The 27334-nt window shown below is 40.6% G+C and overlaps 1 protein-coding gene across 1 annotated transcript; it reads left to right on the top strand.

Annotated features, from left to right (window-relative positions):
• Positions 1–195: 195 nt before the first annotated feature.
• LOC143684564 (peptidyl-prolyl cis-trans isomerase-like 1) lies at positions 196–27105 on the top strand. The gene is made up of 4 exons (XM_077161636.1): positions 196–283; positions 3037–3191; positions 24317–24385; positions 24950–27105. Exons 1-4 carry the CDS (start codon positions 228–230, stop codon positions 25168–25170), a joined length of 501 nt encoding a protein of 166 aa, XP_077017751.1. The 5' UTR covers positions 196–227; the 3' UTR covers positions 25171–27105.
• The last annotated feature ends 229 nt before the right edge of the window (positions 27106–27334 follow it).

The raw sequence follows: 27334 nt of genomic DNA, 5'->3' as shown, positions 1-27334 counted from the left end.
GGAGTTTGCATTTTCCTCTGTTTTTGCGCTCCAACCAGTTTTCACCTTGCACCGTAGCTTCACCGCCTGTGGCAGAAGGGCCCTTTTTCTTCCTTGTCTCAACCCCCCAACCCCTGGAATCGAAAGGGCTGAGCTGCAGGACCGGAAGTGTGCGCTGCGGCAGCGGGTCCCCAGTTAATCAACGCCGGAAATAGCGATTGCTAAGGAAGGATTCCTCCGGCTTCGCCATGGCGGCGATTCCTCCCGACTCTTGGCAGCCGCCCAGCGTCTACTTGGAGACCAGGTGAGGGAAATCGGGCTTCTGGGGCTGGGCTGGCGGAGGCGACGCGGAGCCCACACTTCGCCGGGGCACTCGATACCTGGCGCGCTCCCCGGGAAGCAGGCCTCCACGTGGAAGAATTGAACAAGGACTAGCTCCTGGACCGCAGCGACAGCTTCCTCCACTCCTTTCATTCATTCATTCTGTAAACAAGCATGTATTTGACCAGGCACGTAGGATAAAACATACACAGCCCTTAGGAGCTCATAGTATGATGAAAAGACAGATAGGTAGCAAGTACGGCAATTGTAGAAACAAGATACTGTCAGAACACAGGCAGAAGCACATTTTCCTGACTCTCAGAAACGTGTTATAATATAATTAAGCACCGACCAGCTGGTGCAATGCCCCGATGTATGCGATTACAGTTTAACCCTTCTAGAAACCGAAATGATGTAGGTAATATTACAGCTCCCTCCAATTTAAGCAGGAGGAAATGCCGAAATTTACAAATTAAATCGTTTGACCAAAGCCACACAGCTGTTGAGTAGGGGAACCTCGTTTAGAGCGTGGCCTGTCTGCCTCACATCCTACTTTCTTTAGCCCCATTCATTCCATTGCCTCTTTGGAAAAAGTTTGAAGTGATCTTTCCAAAGTAAGGTCAGAGATCCTGCTCAAAAATCTTAAGTGACTTCTTGCTGCTGCAGTATAAGACTAGACATTTTAATCTGGTAATCATCTGGTTTTTGGCGTACCGGCTACAACTTCTGCTACTCTCAAGTCAGCAGCCAGGGTCCAGCCCTTTCTGTCTGTCTGTCTGCCTTCCGTTGGTCTTTGCCCACACTGCTTTCACCAGAGCACAGAATTCTCAGACCCCGTTTCCTCGTGCTGCTCTTGCTCCCTGGTCCACTTCTGTTCCACCTTATATGCCAACATTCCACTTCTCCAGGCCCCAACTTGAAAGTAATTTCTGAACTTTTGTTAGTTAACATTTTTTAAATTACAAAATAAATAAAAATTTAATTTGAAGCAGTGAAGATATGTATAGAGTAAGAAATGAAAGCCAGCCCTCCCTGTGTAAATGCTATTAATAGTTTGTTGGATGATCTTCCAGATCTTTTTCTATGTATTCTTAACAAATAACTCTTGTTTTTTTAACAAAAAATGGGATCATATTACCATACTGTATATATATGTGTGTGTGTGTGTGTGTTTTTCCTGTGATTTGCTTTTCTTTCATTTCCTTCCGGTATATGGATGTTTTGTATTTTAGTCATTTTCAACTTGAAGAGCATTCCAAATGATACTGGAGTACTGGAATTAACATCCTTGTACATACTGTAACCTTAGGCATTTTTGTTAGTTTTTCCATAGCAACCTCATCTTAGAAGTCAAAAGGTTTGTACCTTTCAAAATTGTGTTGTTGCTTCTCAATTACATTTCAAAAGTTTATTCCTGTATTTAAAAACTATCCACAGAATGTAAATTCCTTGAGGGCAAAAACATCCAGAATAGTGCCTTGCACAGAGTAACTATTAATCCCTGTTGAATGTTACTAGTGTGAAGGATGGCTTGCAGGCAGAAAGACTGTTAGAAAGCTGTCTTCTGGCACACTCCACATACATTTATAGCGTGATTACAAAATGCAAAGCCTCATCATAGGCCAGGCTATGCAGTTGACTCACTTCCCACATTCTTAGATGAGTAATAGGGTAGAGGGAAAGGCTTCTGTCCTAACCCTTTTACCTCTTTCCTATTCTTAGCAGTACTGAAAACAAAAACAAAACACTCTTTTGTCTTTGTTGGGGCTTCTCCCGAACACCTGCAAATTGTACCTTTTTTCCTGTTAAAATTTTTTTTAATAAGTTATGCATTTTCATGGTTCAAAATACCTGAATTTATAAAAGGCATCTATTGAATAATCTTCCTGTCATCCTTATCGCTGAACTACCAATTCCCACTCCTACCTAGAAACTAATGCATGTATAAATATGCACTTCCAGTGTGTATTTTTAAAATTTTTATAAATTCAACTTGAATTCAGTTGCATAAAATTCAGTTGTGTAAATCACATTCACGGTGTTCTACAATTATCACCATTGTCTATTACCCAAACTTTTTCTTCACTTCAAATAGAAACTTTGTAACCATTAAGTAATAACTCCCTTTTCTCTCCCACCGCCCACCCCTGGTAACCTATAATTTACTCTCTGCCTCTAGAAATTTGCTTCTTCTAGGTATTCCATATAAGCAAGATTACACAACATTCATCTTTTTGTGTCTGGCTTTTCTCAGTCAGAGAGGATGCCTTCTTGGTTCATCCATGTTGACACATGTGTCAGAACTTCATTCCTTTTTATGGCTGAAAAGTATTTGAATGTTCTCCCCTTTTAAAAAATTCACATATTGCGTGTAAGATTTCTATGTCCTAATTTAGAAGTTGGTTATTTTGGTTCCAGATGACTGGTGATTTACTTTTATTTGTAAGGTATTCGAATTTTGAGTTGTCCTCTGTTGTTATTTTGCTTAAAAGAAAGTCCAGAAAGCCCTTCACGTTTTACTTAAAGGAAATATGTATGTTCATGTTACTTGCAATGGGCTGCTTTCCTTTGCTGAGCATGAAATCTGGTGCTTATCACAGTTTTAGGACTCATAAGTTTGAAAATCTTGTAGTAGTCCCATAATATTCCTGTCTGCTATGACGTTGCTCTTCTTTTTTTTTTTTTTTCCTATGACCTTGCTCTTGACTGGTGTGATGTTGTCTTCTCCGCCTGCAGCATGGGGATCATTGTGCTGGAGCTGTACTGGAAGCACGCTCCAAAGACCTGTAAGAACTTTGCTGAGTTGGCTCGTAGAGGTTACTACAATGGCACGAAATTCCACAGAATCATCAAAGATTTCATGATCCAGGGAGGCGACCCAACAGGGACAGGTACAGTTAAGCAGATAATAGTTTCTCAAGTCTCATTCTGTCATAACTGAATGATTAAGCAGCCAGAGGTCTCTTTTCTACATACCAGAAACTGAGTTGGTTGATTCTGATGACTGCTGCCCCCCCAGCCACATCTTCCTCCAAATACACAAGTAGAATTGACCAGAAACCATCCTTGACCCTTGAGTTTTATAGAGTTTCTTATAACTTCAATGTTTTGTTTATTAAGAGGGAATAATATTTGCCTCAATTGTAGTGATGCATAGATTAATCTGATTAACCAAAAGTAAAGGCAGACATCATTTTCAGTGTTTTAGGAAAAATAAAACATTGGGTGCTTTCACTGTTTCATTTAATAGATATTGAGTTACCTGCATTACGCCAGACAGTTTTCTAAACTCTTGGATATAACTGTGAATAAAAAGAGCAAAATTCCTGAATAAATTCTGGGTAAAGCAGAATAAAATTCTGAATAAAACAGGAAAAGTGTGTGGGGATGCAATTTTAGTAGGGTGGTCAGGAATTTCTTCTCTGAGAGGATGTTACTGCAGTACTGATCTGAATGAAGTGAGGGAATGAAGCTTGTAACTCCAGGGGAATAGCACAGAGGCCCTGAGGCAGGAACCTCCGTAGGCGATTATGTAGACTTTTGTAGAGCATGATAAAGGCTGGGTTTAATTTTGAGTAAGATGGACATCATTGAAGAGTTTTAAGCAAAGGAGTGACATGATATGACTTATGCTTTGAGAAGATCAGTTTGGCAACTGTTTGGATAATACATATAGGGACAAGAAGAGGAGCAGAAGACCACTGAAGAGGCTGATGGTAGAGGTGGTGAGAAGTGACTGGATTCAGGTTATATTTTAAAGGTAGGGCCAATGGGATCTGCTGACAGATTGGATGTGGGGTGTCAAAAAAGAATGACTTTAGGAGTTTTGGCCTTACCCAGTGGATAAATGTACTAAATGGGGAAGACTGAAAAAGGAGCTGGTTTGGATGGGAGAAGATCAAGAATTTGATCTGGGACATGTCACTTGATATACTTATTAGATATTCAGGTACAGACATTGAATAAATAGTAGACTATACAAGTGTGGAGCTTGAGGAAAATTTTGATATGGAGATGGGAATTTGGAGTTGTCTTATTTAGATGGGATTTATTTGTGAAACTGGTGGATACTCACGACTTACTTTCATTAATTTTGAGATACCTTGCTCCTCCTCCTGGTTTGCTTTTTCTCTCTCCTAATTGCAGCTCTTTTTCCTTTGAGCAGGCCTGGTTCTTTTGGTGGCATAATTCATCCTATATGGCTTTATACCAGAGGCATTACTTTTTTTTTTGCATGGGCAGGCACACATTATATATATATATATATATATATATATATATATATATATATATATATGTATAAGTAGGCACATTTCAAAATAGACATAGGAAATTAGAAAGAAGAAGAAAAAATCACTCATAAGCATATCTCCTAACCACCATTACCAAATCTCCCAGTATCCTACCTCTTAGAATGACCAATGTTAACCTTTGTTACCCATCATTCTTTTTTTTTTTCTATAAAATAACATACAAGCCCATACATTCTTAGCATACCAACATTCCATACATGGTATACAATCAGTGGCTCACAGTGTCATCACATAGTTGTATATTCATCACCGTGATCATTTTTTTAGAACATTTCCATCACTCCAGAAAAAAGAAATAAAAAGAAAAATCTCATACATACTGTTCTAGTTTGCTAGCTGCCGGAATGCGATATACCAGAAATGAAATGGCTTTTAACAAGGGGAATTTAATGAGTTGCTAGTTTACAGTTCTAAGGCTGAGAAAATGTCCCAATTAAAACAAGTCTAAAGAAATGTCCAATCAAAGGCATGTAGGGAAAGATACCTTGGTTCAAGAAGGCTGATGAAGTTCAGGGTTTCTCTCTCAAGTGAGAAGGCACATGGTGAACACAGTCAGGGCTTCTCTCTCTCAACTGGACGGGCACATGGCGAACACGGCGTCATCTGCTAGCTTTCTCTCCTGGCTTCCTATTTCATGAAGCTCCCCGGGAGGTGTCTTCCTTCTTCATCTCCAAAGATCGCTGGCTGGTGGACTCTCTGCTTTGTAGTGTTGCTCTCTCTGAATATCTCATTCTCCAAAATGTTTCCTCTTTTATAGGACTTCAGAAACTAATCAAGACCCACTCAAATGGGTGGAAACATGTCATCCCCTAATCCAGTTTAACAACCATTCTTAACTAAATCACATCAACCAGGGAGATGATCTCATCACAGTTTCAAATATACAGTATTGAATAGAGATTATTCTACCTTTAAGAAATGGGATTTATATTAAAACATGGCTTTTCTTAGGGGGCATACTTCCTTTCAAACCAGCACACATACCATACCCCTTACCCCTCCCACTCATTGACCACCAGTATTTCCACCTACCCAATATACATTTTTAAAAATTTTAACATTTGTTCCCCCTATTATTTATTCATTTTTAATCCATATGTTTTACTCATCTGTCCATACTGTAGAAGCATCAGACACAAGATTTTCAAAATCACACGGTCACATTATGAAAGCTTTATCATTATACAATCATCTTCAAGAAACATGGCTCCTGGAACACAGCTCTACAGTTTCAGGCACTTCCCTCTAGCCTCTTGTTCTAGTTTGCTAGCTGCTGCAATGCAATATACCAGAATCAGAATGGCTTTTAAAAAGGAGAATTTAATAAGTTGTTAGTTTTTAGTTCTAAGGCTGAGAAAATGTCCCAGTTAAACAGGTCTATAGAAATGTCCAATCTAAGGCATCCAGTGAAAGATACCTTGGTTCAAGAAGGCTGACAAAGTTCAGGGTTTCTCTCTCATCTGGAAAGGCACATGGTGAACACGATCAGGGTTCCTCTCTCATCTGGAAGGGCACATGACAAACACAGCATCATCTCCTAGCTTCTTCTCCTGGCTTCCTGTTTCATGAAGCTCCCCGGGAGGCATTTTCCTTCTTCATCTCCAAAGCGCTGACTGATGGACTCTCCGCTTCGTGGTGGTGCAGCATTCTCTGCTCTCTCTGAATCTCCATTCTCCAAAATGTTTCCTCATTTATAGGACTCCAATAAACCAATCAAGACCCACCCAAATGGGTGGAGACATGTCATCACCTAATCCAATTTAACAAGCACTCTTGACTAAATCACATCATCCAGGGAGATGATCTCATTACAGTTTCAAACATCCAATATTGAATAGGGATTATTCTACCTTGATGAAATGGGATTTTGATTAAAACATGGTTTTTCTAGGGGTCATACATCCTTTCAAACCAGGACATCTCTATAATACACCTTTAACTAAAAAGGGAATATTTATAAAATGTGTAAGAATAACCTCCAGTATAACCTCTCGACTCTATTTGAAATCTCTCAGCCACTGGCACTTTATTTTGTCTCATTTCTCTCTTCCCCCTTTTGGTCAAGGTTTTCTCAAACCCTTGATGCTGAGTCCCAGCTCATTCAAGGATTGTGTCCCACATTGCCAGGGAGGTTTACACCCCTGGGAGTCATGTCCTATGTAGAGATGGGGAGGGTGGTGAGTTTACTTGCCATGTTGACTGAGAGAGAGATAGGCCACATCTGAGCAACAAAAGAGGTTCTCTGGAGATGACCTTTAGGCCCAATTGTAAGTAGGCTTAGTCTATCCTTTGTGGTGATAAGTTTCATACGAACAAACCCCAAGATTGAGGGCTCGGCTATTGAAGTGGTTGTCCCCACTGCTTGCAAGAATATTAGAAATTCTCTAAGTGGGAAAGTTGAATTTTCCCCCTTTCTCACCATTCCACCAAGGGAACTTTGCAAATACTTTTTATTCACTGTTCAAATCACTCTAGAATTTATCAGGGCATTACTCTGTTGTCCATCATTCTTAACATCTTTTTATTTGAATGTTGTGCCAGTTTGAAAGTATTATACACCCCAGAAAAACCATGTTTTTGTCCTGATTCCATCTTGTGGAGGCAGCTGTTTATTTTAATCCTGATTCAATATTGTATGTAGAAATTTTTCATTAGATTATCTCCATGGAGATGTGGCTCTACCCATTCCAGGTGGGTCTTAATACTAGACTCCTTTGAAAGAGGAAACATTTTGGAGAAAGAAACTACAGAGCCTGCAGAAATGACAGAGCTTACAGAAATGACAGAAGCCTCAGAGCCAACAGAAACTTCACAGCAGAGCTGACACAGATACAGACATGTGGAGAACAGAGACATGGATGTTTGGAAATGCTTGGAACCCAGCAGACATCGTCATGAGATATTAAGCAAGCCAGAACCTGGAGAGAGCCAAGGGAAGCCAAGAGATGAAAGCCAGCCCTAAAGAATCAAAGTGTGGAACCCCCACAGGAACAGAGGCTGAAAGCAATGGAGCCCAGGAGCAAGGAACCATCAGATGCCAGCCATGTGACTACCCAGCTGATAGAGGTCTCCTTGAATGAAGCTAACCTCTTGTTGGTTCCTTAATTTGGACACTCACTTCCTTAGAACGATAAACTTGTAACTTATTAAATTCCCCTTCATAAAAACCATTCCAGTTCTGGTATATCGCATTCTGGCAGCTTGCAAACTAACACAGAGTTTGTATTGATAGTAGGGTGCTGCTGCAGTTTGCAAATACCAAATATGTTGAAACAGCTTTTTAAATGGATAAGGGTATGTTTCTGGTGGAGTTGCAAGGATTTTGATAGAGAAGGCCTGAACTGCTTTGAAGAGACTGTTTGTAGAAACGTGGACTCCAGAGAGACCTCTGACAAGGCTTTAGACAGAAATGAGGAATTTGAAATCTAATGGGGTTTTCCCTGTAAGTTTTTGGAACTGTATGGGTCCAGTGACCCCTGGTTTTCCTTTAATTTCTCCCTATAGAAATGCAACCAGGTGCCCTATGACTCTCCCTCCTTTGTATATTGGCAGCAGATAACTTGTTCTAAATTTCACAGGTTCAGAGCTAGAAGAAAATTTTTGCCTTAGAACAGGCTATGCCTGTAACAGATGTTTATGAGATTTTGTACTATTTTAGTTTTGTATTATATTTGTATTGTTACTGAAATGGCTTAAGGCTTTTGTGATATTATGATGGAGTGAATATATTTTGTATATTAAAAAAAACATGTCTTTTTGGTGGTCCAGAGGGTGGTCAGGGACTTAGAAGGAGCATGGTTGGATAATTGTTGACAAAGAGGTCTGGGCAAGAGCTTTGTGGATAGACCTCTCTGAGTGGGAAAAGAACTTGAAGATATCTGTGCCCCATGTGAATGCTCATAAGAGGGTGACTTCAGCAGAGGAAGGTTTTAATAATCAAGTGGATAAGATAACACATCCTATGGACACAAGTCATCCCCTTTCCTCAGCTATTCCTGCCATTGTCTAGTGGACTTATGAACAAAGTGGGCAAAGGGATGGAGGTTATGCATAGGCTCAGCAACATGGACTTCCACTCACCAAGGCTGACCTGGCTACAGCCACTGCTGAGTACCCAATCTGCCAGCAGCAACAGAGACCCACACTCAGTCCTTGACATGTTGCCATTCCCTGATCAGCCTGCTACCTGGTGGCAGGTTGATTACATTAGACCACTTCCATCATGGAAGGGGCAGCAATTTTTTCTAACTGCTGGGTTAGAAAATGAATGGGTTTGCATTCCCTGTATGCACTGCTTCTACAAAAACTACCATACATGAACTTACAGACTGCCTTATCCACTGCCATGGTATTTCACACAGCATTGTTCCTGATCAAGGAACTCACTTCACAGCAAAAATGAAGTGCAGGAATGAGCACATGCTCATGGAATTCTCTGGTCTTACCATGTTCCCCAACATCCAGAGGCAGCTGGATTGATGAAAAGGTGGAATGGCCTTTTGAAGACCGAATTACAGTGCCAACTAGGTAGCTATATCTTGCAGGGCTGGGGCAGTGTTCTCCAGGAAGCTGTGTATGCTCTGAATTAGCATGTACTCTATGGTGCTGTCTCTTCCCTAGCCAGAACTCGAATCAAGGGAGTGGAAATGGAAGTGGCACCACTCACTATCACCATATTCCTAGTGATCCACTAGGAAAATTTTTGCTTACTCCTCCTGAAACCTTAAGCTCTGCTGGTCTACATCTTAGTTCCACAAGGAGGAGTGCTCCTTTAGGGAGATAGAACAGTGATTGTATTGAACCAAAATTAAGACGGCCACTAGGCTCCTTTGGCCTTCTCATGCCACTGAATCAACAGGCACGAAAAGGGATTACTGTTTTGTCTTGGGTGATTGATCCTGACTATCAAGGGGAAATAGGACAGCAACTACATAATGGAGGTAAAGAAGGGTTTTCCTGGAATACAGATCACTCAGGGCGTTTCTTAGTGCTACCATGCTCTGTGATGAAGCTCAATGGAAAACTGCAACAACCCAATCCAGGCAGGAGTACCAATGGCCCAGAAACTTTAAGAATGAAGGTCTACATCACCCCACCTGGCAAAGAACCGTGGCCAGCTGACATGCTTGCTGAGGGTAAAGGAAACATGGAATGGGTAGTAGAAGACGGTAGTGATAAATATGAACTATGACCATGTAACCAGTTACAGAAAGGACTGTGATTGTATGAATATTTCCTCCCTGTTTTGTTACAAGTATGTTTGCATTTGTACAGAAGCAAACATCTTGTTTTCCTCCTATCATATGACATAAATTGTATTGTTCATGTTATAATAGTTAAGTCATAGGATATGAAGTTTAAGAGTGAATGTTGTCTAAGGACTTGCACACTATTCTAGAGAGATGTAGTATGTTTCCAGTTGTACACAGGACAGTTGAGTATTGCTAGGTGAAACATATGTCTGTTACTGTATTCTACATGGAGATTAAGTGTGTTTCAAGGTAATGTGTATAGCTGCCAAGCTGATAAGGGGTATGCTGTGACGGGTTCTGGTATCAATTTGGCCAAATGATTATGCGCAGTTGTCTGGTCAGGCAAGCACTGGACTGACTGTTGCTTCAAGGGTATTTTGTGGCTGGTTGACACATTGAAAGACATGTAATAAATCATCAGTCAGTATTGCATGTGTGACTAATTATGTCTTAGACCAACTCAGGCCCCTCCAGCCCCCCATGAGATAATCCAATCAGCTGAAGGCTTTTAGGGAAGAAGAGAGACTCTTTCATTGCTTCTTCAACCACGGAACCTCTCTTGTGAAGTTCATCCAAACCCTTCATCAGAGCTGCCACCTTCCCAGCCTGCCGTATGGATTTTAGGCTCTTCCATTCCCTTGAGACTATTGATCTCATATTTACAGATCTCACCTGTTTGTTCTGTTTCTCTAGCAAACCCTAACACAGATGTATAGTTAAAAGGATGGTTGGATGGATAAAAGCTAGATGGAAATAATTTCAAAAGAACAGGATGTCATGCATGCTATTTTTTTCATGCTATTGTTTTTAAAATAAAAAGTACTCTATTTAATTTTACATATATTTAACTGAAAACTTGACTTCTTGCTACGAAGGGTGAGGTGGTTAATACTTAAGTTTCTGTCCTTTCCTAGTCTCATTTTCAGTTTTTGCTTCTAGTTTTAATTTTTCTTTATCTGAGTTTCTAATATTTATTTTCCATTCTAAAATCTGTAATTCCCTCAGCTGCAGTGTGGGTTCCACATTTTGGTGGACTCACCACTAGGCTTCTCTGTTCCCATATGCTAGAAGGCAGGATTTCTTGCAGAGTGGTTTTTATTGAAAGTGCTGGAAGGTACTCTTTCCCTTGAATCTTTTTAGACAATTCTGCTCCCTCGCCTTCTGATTTCAGACATGCCCTGGAGAATCCTGAGGCCAGATCACTCCTTCCTTCAGTTCAGGAAAAACTTTTTGTCCTATATTTCTGATATACTTATTGGATTTTCTATCTCAGGAAACCAGTTATTCTTTGTTACATCACCTTTGCTTTCCATTTCTGTCACAGTCCCCCCTTTTTTTTTTTAATTTAAGAAAACAAACAGTACACCTAGAACCACCAGAAATGGATATCTTAGTTAGCTTACCCATAGGCATATTTAAATAAAGTATCCGTATAATAATTGTAAAGCTTGTGTTTGCGCAGTAGGTTTCATAAACCAATTTAAAATTAAGGCAATAAGGAAAAAATCTACATATTCAGATAGCAAAGTTCTTAAATTCTAAGTATTAAAAACTAATATACCATTTGATCAGCTGTCAAAACTGTGAATGTTCTCAAAATATCAAGTAGAAAGTTCTTACAAATATCTATTTCCTTTTGAGTGTGTGAAATATTCCTTTTTTCTCTGCATCCTCTGAAATAATCTCAGACCTTTACTCTGGGCCTTATCAAAATTTTTAGTCCTATTTTTTTGTTTACTGCTCTAATTTATTTATTAGCTCTGTATTAGTGTCATTTGGTTCTCAATTTATTTTCTTAGCTCTGCAATCTTTTTGTCTTTTTCTTTAGTTTTATTATCTTGTCTTTTTTCTTTTTTTAATATTTTTATTGAAAAATCTTCACACATACACATTCCATACATAGTGTATAATCAGTGGCTCACTATATCATCACATAGTTGTGTGTTCGTCACCATGATCATTTTTTAGAACATTTGCATCACACCAGAAAAAGAAATAAAAAGAAAAGAGAAAAAAACTCACACATACCATACACCTTACCCTATCCTTCTCATTGACCACTAGTGTTTCTGTCTACCCAATTTATTTTACCTTTTGCCCCCCCTTATTTATTTATTTATTATCCATATTTTTTACTCATCTGTCCATACCCTGGATAAAAGGAGCAACTGACACAAGGTTTTCACAGTCCCATAGGCTAGTCACATTATAAACCTTATATCTATATGCAATCATCTTCAAGAATCTAGGCTACTGAAACACAGCTCAACAATTTCAGGTACTTCCCTCTTGTCACTCCACTACACCATAAACTAAAAAGGGTTATCTATATAATGCATAAGAATAACCTTTTGACTGTTTGAAATCTCTCAGCCACTGAAACTTTATTTTGTCTCATTTCTCTCTTCCCCCTTTTGCTCAAAAAGTCTTTCTCAATCCCTTGATGCCGGATCCCAGCTCTTCGCGAGATTTCTCTTCCGTGTTGTCAGGGAGATTTACACCCCAGGGAATCATGTCCCACATAGGAGGGAAGGCAGTAGCTTCACAAGCTTACTTGGCTTAGAGAGAGAGGCCACATCTGAGCAACAAAATAAATTTTCTCAGGGTGACTCTTAGGCCTGATTTTAAGTAGGCTTAGCCTATCCTTTGCAGGAATAAGTTTCATAGGAGCAAACCTCAAGATTGAGGGCTTGGCCTATTGATTTGGTTGTCCCCACTGCTTGTGAGAATATCAGGAATTCTCCAAATGGGCAAATTGAGTATTTCCTCCTTTCTCCCCAGTTCCCCAAGGGAACTCTGCAAATACCTCTTTCTTCACTGCCCCAATTACTCTGGGATTTATCGCAGCATCACACTAACCTGGACAGACCAACAAAATCTGATGCCCGATTCAAGAGTCCTTGTATTTATGATGTTCAGCTAAACTGACCATAGAGTTAAATTAGGAAATACACTACCCAAAATATAAATTTTGCACCCAGTATACATCTCTTCCTTTAGTCTCACACAGAAGTTGAAGTTTTAAAATATAGACAATATCATCTTTTACCCTGTATTCTGATATACCTTAGTCCTATCTAGATCAGCTTCATTTGTATCTCTCCTCAAAATCTGATCACTTTTTCAACTTTTTAAACATTTCCTGTATAGGGTCTGCTGTTTTCATAGCTTCAGAGCTCTAACTCTGAGTCTCAGGTATCATATAAATACCTGAAGTTTCTTGAAATAACCATATTATATGAAAAATCTCAGTATCTCAGAATTTAGAATTAACAGTTAAACACCTGAATATATGTGACTGCTGTAAGAGCTTACAGTCTAGGACCTTTACAATAGACCCCCACCTGATGATCCATGTTCTTGACTTTAGTTCACCAAGTTTTTGTTTTATTTTGTTTTTAATCCTTTTTTTAAAAAAAAAAAAAATTTTAAACACCAAACAAACACAAACATCCCTATTTTGATCATTCCATTCTACCTATATAATCAGTAATTCACAATATCATCACATAGTTGCATATTCATCATCATGATCATTTCTTGGAACATTTGCATCCATTCAGAAAAAGAAAAAAAAACAAAAACAGAAAAAAAATTTATACACACCATACCCCTTACCCCTCCCTTTCATTGATCACTAGCATTTCAAACTAAATTTATTTTAACATTTGTTCCCCGTTATTTATTTTTATTCCATATGTTCTACTCATCTGTTGACAAGGTAGATAAAAAGAGCATCAGACACAGGTTTTCACAATCACACAGTCACATTGTGAAAGCTATATCATTATATAATCATCTTCAAGAAACATGGCTACTGGAACACAGCTCTACATTTTCAGGCAGTTCCCTCCAGCCTCTGCATTACATCTTGAGTAACAAGTTGATATCTACTTAATGCATGAGAATAACTTCCAGGATAACCACTTGACTCTGGAATCTCTCAGTCATTGACACTTTGTCTCATTTCACTCTTCCCTCTTTTGGTCGAGAAGGTTTTCTCAATCCCTTGATGCCGAGTCTCAGCTCATTCTAGGATTTCTGTCCCACATTGCCAGGAAGGTCCACACCCCTGGGAGTCATGTCCCACGTAGACAGGGGGAGGGTGGTGAATTTGCTTGTTGTGTTGGCTGGAGAGAGAGGCCACATCTGAGCAACAAAAGACGTTCTCTGGGGGGGGGGGGGATGACTCTTAGGCCTAAATTTTAAGTAGGCTTGACCTATCCTTTGTGAGGTTAAGTTTCAGATGAACAAACCCCAAGACTGGGGGCTCAGCCTATAGCTTTGGTTGTCCACACTGCTTGTGAGAAGTTCAAAAATTCAACTTTTTTTTCAAAAAGTTGAATTTTCCCCTGTTCTCACCATTTCCCAAAGAAGGCTTTGCAAATACTTTTTTATTCACTGTTCAAATCACTCTGGGATTTATCGGGGCGTCGCTCTGGACAAAACAACAAAATCTCATGTCCTACTCAAGGTTCCATGTACTTACGGTGTTCAGTTAAGCTGTCTTCATAAGTTATATTAGGAAATGCACTGGTCAAAATATAAATTTTGTACCAAATAAACATTTTTTGCTTTAGTCTCACACAGAAGTTGAAATTTTAAAATATTAATTACCATCTATTTTCAGCACCCTACAGTAATGACATTCCTTTGTTCTTTCTCATGCAAAAACATTTTTAAAATTTGTACATTTAGTCACTATCATTATACACTCTAGGCAGTCCTAGATTATACCATCTCAATCTTTATTGTCTTTCTTTCTGATTTCATTTGATTTCACCAAGTTTTTATATTATAGTTAGTCCATATGATTGAGGCATGATAATATTTTTCTTTTTGTTCCTGACATTTCATTTACATACAGTCCTTAAAGTTCATTCATTTACCATGCCTCACAACTTCATTCCTTCCTGGGGCCACTCACTAGTAAATTGTATATATATATCATAGTTCCCCTTCTATTCATCTGTCATTGTACCCTTAGGCCACCTCCATCCATTGTGGATTGGAAACACTGCCAAACACCAGTGTGCAAATGTCCATTCAGGTCCCTGCACTCATTCTTCCAGGTATATACTGAGCAACAGAGTTACAGGATCATAGGGCAACCCCACCCCTAGTTTCCTGTGGAACCACCACACTGCCTTCCAGGAGCTGCACCTCTCTCTGTTTCTCTACCCACACTGAATAGGTACATTTCTTCCTCCACATTTTCTGTAGCACTTGTTTCTTTCCCTCTGTTATCTTGTCTTTGTGCCCTTGTTTTATAGGATTCTTGTTTCTACTGAGAGCATCTATAGCTTAAGGTAGCCATGAGAAGGCACTTTTCAAGTTATGTTTTCTCCCGTTCCGAGTTTCTGGAGGTGTATTTTCCTTCCTTCCCTCCTTTCTTTCCATCTTTCCTTTTGTTGTAGTGTGTTTGTATAGTTTTTGGTATCATTTTTTTTTATTGTGAACAGCACCTATGCTCCACCCTTTTGCTTGGATACAGTGAAGTGGATCCTCTTGGACACTCTGCACCTATCAGAGAACAGTGTCTTCCCCACTCCAAATGCTGGGTTGCTTTCTCTATTTTACTTTAGCCTCAGAAGGTGTTTGAAGGAGAGAACTTCAGCTCAGCACATGGAGTGAGTTCCCTGTGGGAAAGCTGGCCTTGGTTTTGTCTTCTGAGACTTCATTAAAAGTGCTGTCCCAGGGCCCCCTCCCCCAGCCATGAGTGTCCATCTGTCACTACCTTGAGCCCTGGGTAGGCCCTCAGTTTGACCCTGTGCCCTGGACGGTGATCAGCCTTGGTACCCTGCCCTGCCATTCCTGAGCACCTATGGTATATGTAGGTTTCTGCCCTCAAGGACTTTTCCTTAACTTTTTCAGGGTTGCCCTTGTACTCCTACTTTTGACTTCTCAAAATTTGAAGGTGCTTCTGAAAATCGTCAGGATGATATTCCTTCTTTCCTGATTAATACTTTGAAGGACTGCAGACAGAATCTTCTATTTCTTCCCTTGGCTTACTCTTTTCAGAATTTTTGGAATAAGTTTCCTTTTTCCTATTTGGTTGATGCTGGTGAGTTTTGGCTTTTTAAATTTTAATTTTTTGTGTGTTCATTTTGTCAGGTATTGAAGAAGGTGAAATCTAATTCTGCTTCACTCCACTTTCTCAGGGTAATTCTTCCCTTCTTCTTTTTCTCATTGTTGTTAAGAACTGAGAGTCCATGATAAGAGTATATGAACTAGACATGACTCCAATGTGAGTTGCTCATATCAGAACTTCCCTTTATTTCTGTAGTCAGTTCACATCCTTATCATGTCCTCTTTCCATGATATAATTTTAATGAAGTTGAACCACTCAAAAGATTTCTGAATAATTATACAACAACTAATTGGGCTAAGCCTGCTGGCAGATGTGTGGTGGAAGGTAAACAGGAGTTAGTCCCTCCTGGGTCACTAGTTCATGTCTGCTAGCTGAGTAGGAAACACGTTTTTTGCTAAGCATCTCAGATGGGCAGCATGTAGCATCCTAGGCTCTCTGGCAAGTGGGCGTACCATTTCCATCCCCAGTAATCCCTCAGTCTGGCTACTTGGGAACCAATCTTTCCAAAGTCTTTCTCTGATATGTTTTTTGCCAGTTCGTTCCCAGTTCAAATACCCTTTAATTTCTGCTTCATTTTAAACCATTTTTCTTCCTTTAGATTTTCCTTCTTACTATAATAAGTCTGTACTCTCCCGGATCTTTTCTTAGGTCTCTGAATGTCTTTTATCTGTTTCTACTGACTTCTTTTTCTCTCTTCCCTGAAAGACATAATATCCTCCTATCCAGCCCTTCCTGCCCAGCACTTAGCCTCACAGTGCTCACCAGCTGCCTGTGATTGCCTGACTAATTAATTATATGCTGATTATTCTATGCATTATCCTCACTCTCATTTCATGCACATCTCCTCTTGGTAACCCCAGGAACACCTAAAATTCAGTGTATTGGACAGCAAGTGCATCATTAATTTTGTTCATTTGATGAATAATTGCTAAGACTGCTGGGTATCCTCAACTATTCTAAGGCTTATGAGGAATACTTAAGCATTAGAAACCAAGGCATTTCTTTTCCTTGCAGAGTTCCTAGCCCTGCCAGGAAGAAAAGATATTCATTATAAGAAACAACTACAAAGTAATAATAAATATGCAACTATAAGGTGGTATGGTATGGATTTTGTATATGGTAGAGGTTAAACTAATTCATAATACAATGGAGTGGAATTAGAGTGGGAGGGAGGCATATTTTGAGCTGGACCTTGAAGGAAATGTAGAATTTTAACTGTTAGGAGGTAGAATGAAGGACATTTGGATATAGGGAGAAAATGAATAGAGAGCAGAGGCGTGAGTAGCAAAGACATATGGGGGTGTGAAGACCCCCTCCCTCTTGGCATCATGTCTGGTCTGGCCCTGTAACCTGACCCAGCTCCCTCTCCATACCCAGGACATATGTATCCGAGGATGTGATTTCTAAGCCCCCTACAAAAATCATGAATCTTTGAACTGCATGTTTAGGAAACGGTAAAGGAGCAGTTTGGGGCAGAGTGTACAGAATAGTAAGAAACAAGCTCATGGGAGAAGATAGGGCCACCAATTAATGGCCATTCCCAGCCAGAGGAGTTCAGAAATAATCTAGAGCCATTCAGGAGCCATTCTGGATTTGAGTCAAGAATAAGAAAAATATGTTAGGAAATATAATCCAATGGTTGTATATGGCAAGGCAGTATAGGGGAGGTGGAGTGAAGAGCAGGGTTGTGGAGCCCAGTGGGCTTGTATTTGAGTCTTGACTTGCCATAAACACTTGTTAAATGTAGGCAAGTTATATAACCTTGATAAGCCTGCTTCATCTGTAAATGGGGAGTGTGATCATACACATCTCATAGAGTTGTCACGAGTAATAAATGAGCTGAAGCTTGTAAAATGCTTAGCATAGGCTTGACACAAAATAAGAGGACAAAGCAGTATTTGTGGTTATTTATTATTTATTGTGGTTATGAATTTCACTTAACAAATATCTATTAATACTATAGACCAAGGAAGAGAATTAAGTGCTCACAAGACAACAGTGAACAAGAAAGTCCTCATAGAGCTCTCATTCTAGTGGAAGAGACAAACTTTGAACAAATAGGTACATGATATCCTGTCAGGTCATGACAAATGTTATGGAAAAAATCATGTAGTGTAAGGGGATATAGCAGAGCTTTTTCAGCATTGGCACTATCAGTATTTTGAGCCAGATAATTCTTTGTTGTGGAGCTATCCAGTTCATTGCAGCAATTTCAGTAGCATCCCTGACCTCTGTCCACTAGATACCAGTGTCATTCTCCAGTTGGACAACTAGAATATCTCCAGCTTTGCCAGAGTGTCACCAGGGAACAAAATCACCCCAGTTGAAAACAGTCAGATAGATAGTGAAGGAGGTGCTATTTTGGATAGTATAATTAGGGAAGGCCTTTCTGATAAGGTAGCACTTGAGCAGAGTTCTGAATAAAATGAGTAATGTGCCATGAGAGCTGTCTGGGGGAAGAAAATACCAGAGAGAATAACAAAAACCTTAGACCATAAGGTTTGTTCATATGAAACTTAACCTCACAAAGGGTAGGTCAAGCCTACTTAAAATTTAGGCCTAAGAGTCCCCCCCCCCCCCCCCCAAGAGAACGTCTTTTGTTGCTCAGATGTGGCCTCTCTCTCCAGCCAACACAACAAGCAAACTCACCACCCTCCCCCTGTCTACGTGGGACATGACTCCCAGGGGTGTGGACCTTCCTGGTAACCTGGGACAGAAATCCTAGAATGAGCTGAGACTCAGTATCAAGGCGTTGAGAAAACCTTCTCGACCAAAAGGGGGAAGAGTGAAATGAGACAAAGTGTCAATGGCTGAGAGATTCCAAACAGAGTCGAGAGGTTATCCTGGAGGTTGTAGATATCACCTTGTTATTCAAGATGTAATGGAGAGGCTGGAGGGAATTGCCTGAGAATGTAGAGCTGTGTTCCAGTAGCCATGTTTCTTGAAGATGATTGAATAATGATATAGCTTTCACTATGTGATTGTGTGATTGTGAAAACCTTGTGTCTGATGCTCCTTTTATCTACCTTGTCAACAGACGAGTAGAACATATGGAATAAAAATAAATAACAGGGGGAACAAATGTTAAAATAAATTTAGTTTGAAATGCTAGTGATCAACGAAAGGGAGGGGTAAGGGGTATGGTATGTCTAATCTTTTTTTTTTCCTCCGTTTTTGTTTTGTTTCTTTTTCTGTTGTCTTTTTATTTCTTTTTCAAAAAAAAAACCTTAGACCAGAGTGTGCTTGGCAGGAAGCAGCACAGAGGCCAGTGTGGCTGGAGTAGATGAGTGAGGGGAGCATGACATTGGAGAATAGCAGGACATCAAATTGTGGGGTCTTTGTAAGCTACGGTGAGGACTTGGGATTTTATCCTAAGTGTAATGGCATGTTGCTGAAGGAGTTGGAGCAGGGGAGTACCATGATCAGACTTGTTTAAAAAGGATCATCCTGGCTGCCATGTAGAGCATAGTCTGATAGAGAAGAGGGAGGCAAGAGTAAAAGCAAGAAGTCCAGTTGAAAGGTTTTGTTGTTGTCAAACCTAGAGATTGTGGTTGTTTGGTCTAGGGTGATAGCAGCTGTATTAGCCTTGGTCCTTTGGGAAGCAGATACCAAAACAGAGTTAGAAGTCCAGGAGATTTATGGGGGGGGGGGGGGGGGGGGGAGTAAAGTCTATGAAAGATAAAGGGAAGAGGGAGCAAGTGTCAGAGGGAGAGTCTGCAGGCAGCAGTGCAGGTCTAGTACCTGTGAAAGGAGAGGAAGACAAGGAGGAGTTGGTAGAGGGAGATAAGGGAAGTAGGAGAGACACCAGGAGAACATAGACTCATAGAAACCAAGTGAAAACAGCATTTCAAAAAGAAAGATGACATCAACTGTCAGATGCTGCTGTGGATGGAGTAAAGTGAAGCCTGAGAATCAACCACTGGATTTAGTGACAAGGAAGTCACTGGGGACATTGACGAGAGCAGTTTCAGTAGAGTGATAGGGGACAAAAGTCTGGATATAGAGCACTAAGAAAGAATAGAGGGAAAAAGGCAGACAAAGCAAGTGCCAGCTTGCTTTTTGAATACTTTTCCTTGTTGCCTTATGATGCCATTGCTGCTCCTGACATCACCTCTGCTTTGAAAGAAGGAAGACAGGAAAAGGGCTGTGGGTGAAGGACAAAGTAATATGTTTGTTCCTTGTTAGCAGAAAAGCTGTAGCTTTCCCAGAAGCTCTCTACTCAGCAAGCTTCTGTTAATATCAGTAAGGTCATTTGGCCACCCTTAGCTGCAAAAGGGGCTGGTTAAGTACCTGCCTTCCTTGTTGCTGTGGTTGAGAACATGGTGGAGAAGGGAAGTGGGAATTCTTAAGGACAGCTGAATGGCAGGGTCTGTTCAGTCCTTCTTTTTTGGGGGGTGTCTGACCCATCTGTGGCTGCTTTGGGGCCAGATATTAACCTGTGATCCCATCAGTTGTGGCATGGGAGGGGTGGGGACAGGTAGCACCAAGTCTAGTGAACTTTGTGTGAGAGACTACTCCAAGTGTCTTAGACAGCTCTCCAGTTCATGTTGGGGTGTCTTCCCATTCAGTAAGCAAGAGGAGGAAGAAGAGCTGTCAGAAGAGGCAAAGGTCTTACAGATAAGAAAAGATTAAAAAAAAAAAAAAAGCAGAAAGCACACATCACAATGAAAAAGATTAAGGAATTTCAACTGCTTAAAAAAACAAAAACAAAACTTCTGTGCATCAGAAGACCACATTAAAAGAATAAAAATAGTCAACTGGAGCAGGTATTTGCAGAAGTGTCAACTGATAAAGATAAGTATTCTCTAGAATATGCATATAAATATGAAAATTTCAACTACTAGAAAAGTGGCTGTTCACAGAGGAGGGAAGCACAATAGCCAGTAAACATGAAATTCTGTTTCATGTTTAGCAACTTCAGAGAAACGCTAGTGTTCAGAATGCACATATCAGAAATGGAATGGTAAGTTTACAGTCCTAAGGTTGTAAAAATGTCCAAATTAAGGGAGGGCTATGAAGCTGTCCAAGTTTAGGGCACCCAGGGAATGACACCCTGATTCAAGGAGGCCAGTGATGTTCAGGGTTTCTCTCTCAGCTGGAAAGACATGTTGCGAGGTGAGATGCGCTAGCTTTCTCTTCAGCAGCTTCCCTGGGGCTCTGTCGGTTCTGGTGGCTCTAGTTGGTATCATGGCTCTAAAGGTTTTTCCAAAATGGTTCCCTCTTAAAGGGCTCTAGTAAGCAACCCCACCTTAAATGGGTAGAGACACATCTCCATGGAAACCATCCAATCAGAAGTTACCACCCGGGTGGGCAACGGTGGCTCAGTTCTCGCCTGCCATGCCAGAGACCCAGGTTCGATTCCCGGTGCTTACCCATGTGGAAAAAAAAAAGTTACCACCCACAATTGGGGGGTCAGATCTCCATGGAAACAATAAAAAAGAATCCACCCAGTAATACTGAATGAGAATTAAAGGACATGGCTTTTCTGGGGTACATAATAGCCTCAAATCAGCACAGCTAATTAAAACTACCACAAGAGATCTGATACCTCTCAGACTGGCAAATATTAGAAAGTCTGAGAAAAGACCTAGAGTGGTAAGAGTAAGATGAGAGTACTGTGGGTGGGTGTAGATTGGTTCAGCCTCTTTGGCAGGACATGGAAAAATCTAGTAATGATGAAATATCTTATAAACTGAGATCCTGCATTTCCACCATTAGGTTTATCCCCACTAGAAGAACTCATACATACGTGAGGAGACAGTATAAGAATGGTTATTACAGCATGGTTTCTATAGCAAAACATTGGAAAGATTCTAAGTATTCATCATCCTAAGAAAAGATAAGACGTAATACTATACAATGGAAGGAATACCACAGAGAGCTGCACAGAACAAAATGGGTGAACCTCACAAACACTAGTGAACAAAAAAGCTAATTGCAGAAGAATACAGAAAATATGAAACCATTTATATAAACTTGAGAACACGCAAAACAACAATATATATGTTTTAGGGACATACACTTACATAGTGAAAAAGAAAACATGTGGCAATGACAAAGTCCCAATCAGAAGAGGGGTTCCTAAGAGGGAGATGTGATTATTTTTGTTACCTCTTTAGAGATTAGAAGGTGGAAGGAATGCAGTGGAGGCTCATGCCTGGGGTTTCAACTGGATTTGGAACACTTCATTTCTTAAGGGGTGTCACAGTTGTTTGTCAAAGTATTCTTTGATCTTTTGTATGTCTAAAATATTATGTACATTGAATAAATGTTTTTAAAGAGGGGGCAGAAGAGAAAAACAGCCTTAAGAGGACAGAGCTTGGGAAACAGGTCTGTGCCTGTCGCCAGTGTACTAGACCAGGAATGTAGCAAATTTTTTACTTCAAAGCTCACAAATTATTGGCTTGATAACTGATCATTGACTTCTATGAAGTGTGATCTGCACTAGAGAAATCTTTAATCCTTGTACTGGTGCCACCTCTCCCCTATTTCACATTCCCAAAGAAATGTTTTGATTGGAATTTGTTATCTTTCTGACATTTTGTTGCAACCCCTCCCAGGATGAATTTGATTATGCAAAGGTAACATATGAGTGAAGGGTGCTATAGAGGCCTATACTAGTTGCAGTTGGTCACACTGTGCCTGGTGAGTAAAAGGGGTTCTTTGTGCTCTTTCCTTTTCCTCTCTTGATTGCTTCAAAACTCATGTTTCAGCTGTGGCTCTTGATCAGCCTATCGCATAATCCTCTTCCCGTTTGCGGTGAAGGGTGAAGTTTATGTGATGATTTTCAGTTCCTAGAGGGCAGAGGCCTTGAGGCTCTGTTCTGGCAGCCCTCACACTTTCCACGCTCAGCTTGTAGACAAGCAATGCACTCCTTAACCTAGTGCCCTCAGCTTGTTCAATCAAACCTGCCTTTTACCCTGAGAGCAGACATAAGGCTTGACCTCAATTTGGCCCCACAGCCCTATCCCTCTTTCTCTTGTCTTCAGCCCCATTACTGCCAATACCATCCCCTCACCCTGCCATGTTTGGGTTGCCAAGTCAGAGGGAACATACTGGTTACATAATTGCCCTGTTTAATAGTGTAGTGGCATGTGGGAATTGAGGGAATTGATTTTTACATTGTTTGGTATAGCTCATTAATTTTCCAGAAGCATAGGTAGCCTGGGCCAGGTGGAAGATTCACCCCCAAAATGGGGCTTTGAATATCACTGTGACAGACTCCGTGGTAGTGGAGCATCCTGAAATCTAGAGCTAAGGACTTTTACCATGGAAACATCTTAGCAAAGCCCAGGGGCCTCTGGAGGTGGACATGGTACCACTGAGCCGCACTGCTTAGCGATGTGGCAGGCTGTAAAAGGTGATGAGCTCCCTGTGCCTGGACTGTTTTCTGGCTGCCAGGTAAGCAGAGTAAGCTGATAAATCCAATGTTCACTTTGCTCTAGGGTGATCAACTTGGTATATGGTTAATTCAATAATTGATTAATATTTGTTTGGAAAATTGCCTCCTATTATGGCATTTTTTTCTACGGAACATCCATATTTAACTTGTCATTTTGCTCTAAGAACAAAACTTACTTGTGCTTAGGGGACCTAGCACAGCGCCACGCTCCTGTGGGCATTATACAAATGACCTTTGGTGGTCATGTTGCAAATCATTCCCATTCCTGAGTTTCTTCATTTTCTTCTAATGTTATACTGCCTCTCATTGCAACTGCCTCTGCCTACTAGACTGTTATTCCTTTCTGCTACATTGCCACTTACTGCTATCCTTATTTCTCCTAAAGATCGTCATCTTTGACTTAAATGAATTTTCAATCATCTGGGATAAGGATGGCAAATAGGTTTCAACTCTTTTACCATCTCTGACCCATTAACAATAAGTTAGGATTTAACAAGAAAGCATGTTGATTGAGTAGCAGTATGCTTGGGGCACTCCTGTCTAAAATGGTCTTTAAAATGTTAAAAATCAAGAAACCTCTTAACACATCAGTCTATGAATGGTGGTTATCTGTAGATGGTTAGGTTACAGGGGATTTTAAATTCTTTTGATAATCCATGTTTTTTACATTTTTTGACAGTGAACATGTATTACTTTAATAATCAAGAAAAAACATAAATGTTATTTTGAAAAGAAATGTCTTAACTGAATGAAACCAGTGATTTGAATGTGTTGTGTCGGTGCTTAATTCTGTTGCCAGACTGTGCGTTTGCAATATACCCAACAGGAGGCTAGGCTTGCTCTCACTACCTTTTCCTTTCTGCTGCTCTAAAAAATCCCTTGACTCGGAGCCAAAGTTCTCACTGTGAGGTAGAATGGTGGGACTGGCTGATTCATTTCTTATCTTCCAATTGGGTAGGTCGAGGTGGTGCATCCATATACGGCAAGCAGTTTGAAGATGAACTTCATCCAGACTTGAAATTCACTGGTAAGTATGATCTGGCTGGACTGGGTAGGAAGGGGGAGTAGGTTTTAAAGTGCACCCTGTCGGCTGTGAATCACGGTGAATGCCTCACACTATAGTCTGGTGCTAGGTAGCTGTCCAGCCATGGCTCCGCAAAGAGCCCTGGTAGATTAGAGAAGGTGCTGCCTCTGACAGAGTCCTGAGCCATTCAGAGTGCTGGTCTTAGTGTTCTAGACCACCTGCTTGTTTAATGCTGCTGTTATAAACTAGATAGTGAAAGCTTCCTCATCGAAACAGAAGGCCTTGCTAGGATTTTAAGAGGAATAGAAAAATGTCCCAGCAGCTAGTAGAGATCATCAAAGATAGAGGACAAGAAGATGAGGTCCCCAGGGTAGAGCAGTGATGGCCTTTATACTGAGGACAGAGAACCTGTCCTGCAGGAAAGGCTGCCCAGTTCTGGGTGGTTGATGACAGAAGCCAGAACAAAGTCTTGGCTTTTTTATTTTTTATTCCCTAGGATGGTGTAGCAGCTCCAGGCTGGAGCCATGGGGTTATTCATATTCTTTCCTCTTTCCTTGTTCCTACCAGGGGCTGGAATTCTCGCAATGGCTAATGCAGGGCCAGACACCAATGGCAGCCAGTTCTTTGTGACCCTGGCCCCCACCCAGTGGCTTGACGGCAAACACACCATTTTTGGCCGGGTGTGCCAGGGCATAGGAATGGTGAATCGAGTGGGAATGGTAGAAACAAACTCCCAGGACCGCCCAGTGGATGATGTGAAGATCATCAAGGCCTATCCTTCTGGGTAGACTTGCTGTCCTCTTGAACAGATCTTTGGGTCATCTGAGATGGCCCCGTGAACCAGCTGCCAGCTGACTTGGAACTACATGTAATTCTAAATGTCCTTCTGGCCTTGCAAATCACAGAACTAAGGAAGCTGGGTGAGTTAGAAATGGAAGTACATTTTAACAAAATGCAACTTTTCTCTTCTCCCTGTGCCTACATCAGCACATACAAGTTCATGCACAAGTTACCGCTAACTGCAAATGATCCACAATACTCCTTCTGGTGCATGTCCACTTTGATCCACTTGAAACAAAATGCAGCAGGATCTGTCTGTGCGGTATTTAACCAAACTTCTTCCTGGGGAGATTTATATTGTGGCCTGTGTGGCAATCTTTGGTGGCTGACAGCCACAGAATCCAAAACCAAGTCGTGTCTGCCAGCCTTCTTAACTCTGCACACCCTATTTCAGTCTCCTACATTTGCTCTTCCAGGGAAAGTTTGCATCTCTCCTCTATTTTCCCTCAAAACCAGAGCATCAACACTGCTGTCTCTGATACTCAGGCATCCCACGGAAAGCCACATTGAATTTTTGCCAGATGAAAAACACATCCAACAATCAAGTTTCTAAGAAGGTGTCAAGTGGGGAATGATAACGTGTCACAATCGAGAAATGAGTTTATTAAAAGATAGCAGAATCAATGACCATTTTATTCCCAAGAAGGAGTGGAAATCTGTAGTAAGCACAAGTATAGGCTGAATTCTTCTTAAAAAGCCATGTTCTCATAAAAAAGAAAGGCATCACTTAGATTTTTTTAACTTAAGATTTTAGAGAAACTAGATAAGAGATTTCTGTATGCTATTTTTTTTAATCTTCCTTTTTTTTCTTTTCCTTTTTTCTTTTCTTTAAGAGGGTTAGGAATAAGAACAAAGTTAATACATATGTAATACATAGAAACTTCCAAAAATAAAATACCACTGATGGTTAAAATTGCTTCTGTGGTCTGATTTTAAGTATTTTGTGAGGTTGCAACAATTATTTTAATCCCTAAACCATCTCCAGTAGTGTTGCAACATTCATATCTTCAAGATTTCACACAGTTTTAGGCTTGTGGCTCTCCAGTGGACTTCTCCCATTCAAGAGCAGTTCTAACTTTAAAAAGACAGAACTGAAGAAAGAAGTGTACTGAGAGAACTGAAGAATCCTGTGGGCTTGCAGAGGTCCACCTTAGGTGGATCATTATGTGTCCAGAGAGAATATGTGTTCTGCTGTTTGCTCCCTTAAACTGATAGTTCTTTGAGAATGAGATTATGGCTTTAATGTTCCTTATCACTCTATAAATTTGGGAACTGGTAATTTACTTTATGGAATGGCCAAACAAGGTTCTATACCCCAAGCATCCACTTTTAACTCTTCTCCACTTTCTTGTCTCTTTTCCCCAGCAACAAAAAAGCAAAACCAACTGTGCTGGTTTGAAAATATTATGTACCCCAGAAAGCTGTGTTTTAATCCTGATTCATTCTTTTGGAGGCAGCTGTTTCTTTTAATCCTGATTCAACGATGTATGTTGGAGATGTTGATTGGATTATCTCCATAGACATGTGGGTGCCCAGTTGTGGTTGTGGCCTTTGATTAGATGGATATTTGGCTCCACCCATTCCAGATGGGTTTTGATTAGTTTATTGGAATCCTTTGAAATGGGCAACATTTTAGAGAGAGCCACCAGAAACAACAGAACTGGTGCTTGGAAAACAGAGACGCAGATATTTGGAGATGCTTGGAGCCCAGCAGTTGTCACCATGAGATATTAAGCAAGCTAGAACCTGGAGAGAGCTGAGGGAAGCCAAGAAATGAGAGCCAGCTCCAGAGAAGCAAAGTGAGGAACCCCTACAGGAACAGAGGCTGAAAGCAACAGAGCCCAAGAGCAAGGGACCAGTGCGCCTTCCCAGCTGACAAAGGTGTTCTTGACCCATTGGTCTTCCTTGAATTAAGGTATCTTTCCTTGGATGCCTTAGTTTGGACATTTTTATAGGCTTAGAACTGTAAACTTTTAATTTAGTAAATTACTTTTTTTTTTTTTTTTTTTTTTTGCCATGGGTAGGCATTGGGAATCAAACCCGGGTCTCCAGCATAGCAGGCGAGAAATCTACCTGCTGAGCCACTGTGGCCCACCAGTAAATTCCCTTTTA

The sequence above is a fragment of the Tamandua tetradactyla genome, chromosome 5, assembly GCF_023851605.1.
Source record: "Tamandua tetradactyla isolate mTamTet1 chromosome 5, mTamTet1.pri, whole genome shotgun sequence".
In the NCBI taxonomy this organism is placed as follows: Eukaryota; Metazoa; Chordata; class Mammalia; order Pilosa; family Myrmecophagidae; genus Tamandua; species Tamandua tetradactyla.
Note: the sequence above shows the minus strand (reverse complement) of the source record. Positions and strands in the feature narration are given on the sequence as shown.

Bases quoted from the DNA above. Each gene is read 5' to 3' on its own strand.
- LOC143684564 (XM_077161636.1), top strand. From the start codon at position 228: ATGGCGGCGATTCCTCCCGACTCTTGGCAGCCGCCCAGCGTCTACTTG. The intron at 3,192-24,316 runs GTACAGTTAAGC...CCAATTGGGTAG, and splicing joins AGGCGACCCAACAGGGACAG to GTCGAGGTGGTGCATCCATA. The intron at 24,386-24,949 runs GTAAGTATGATC...TGTTCCTACCAG, and splicing joins TCCAGACTTGAAATTCACTG to GGGCTGGAATTCTCGCAATG.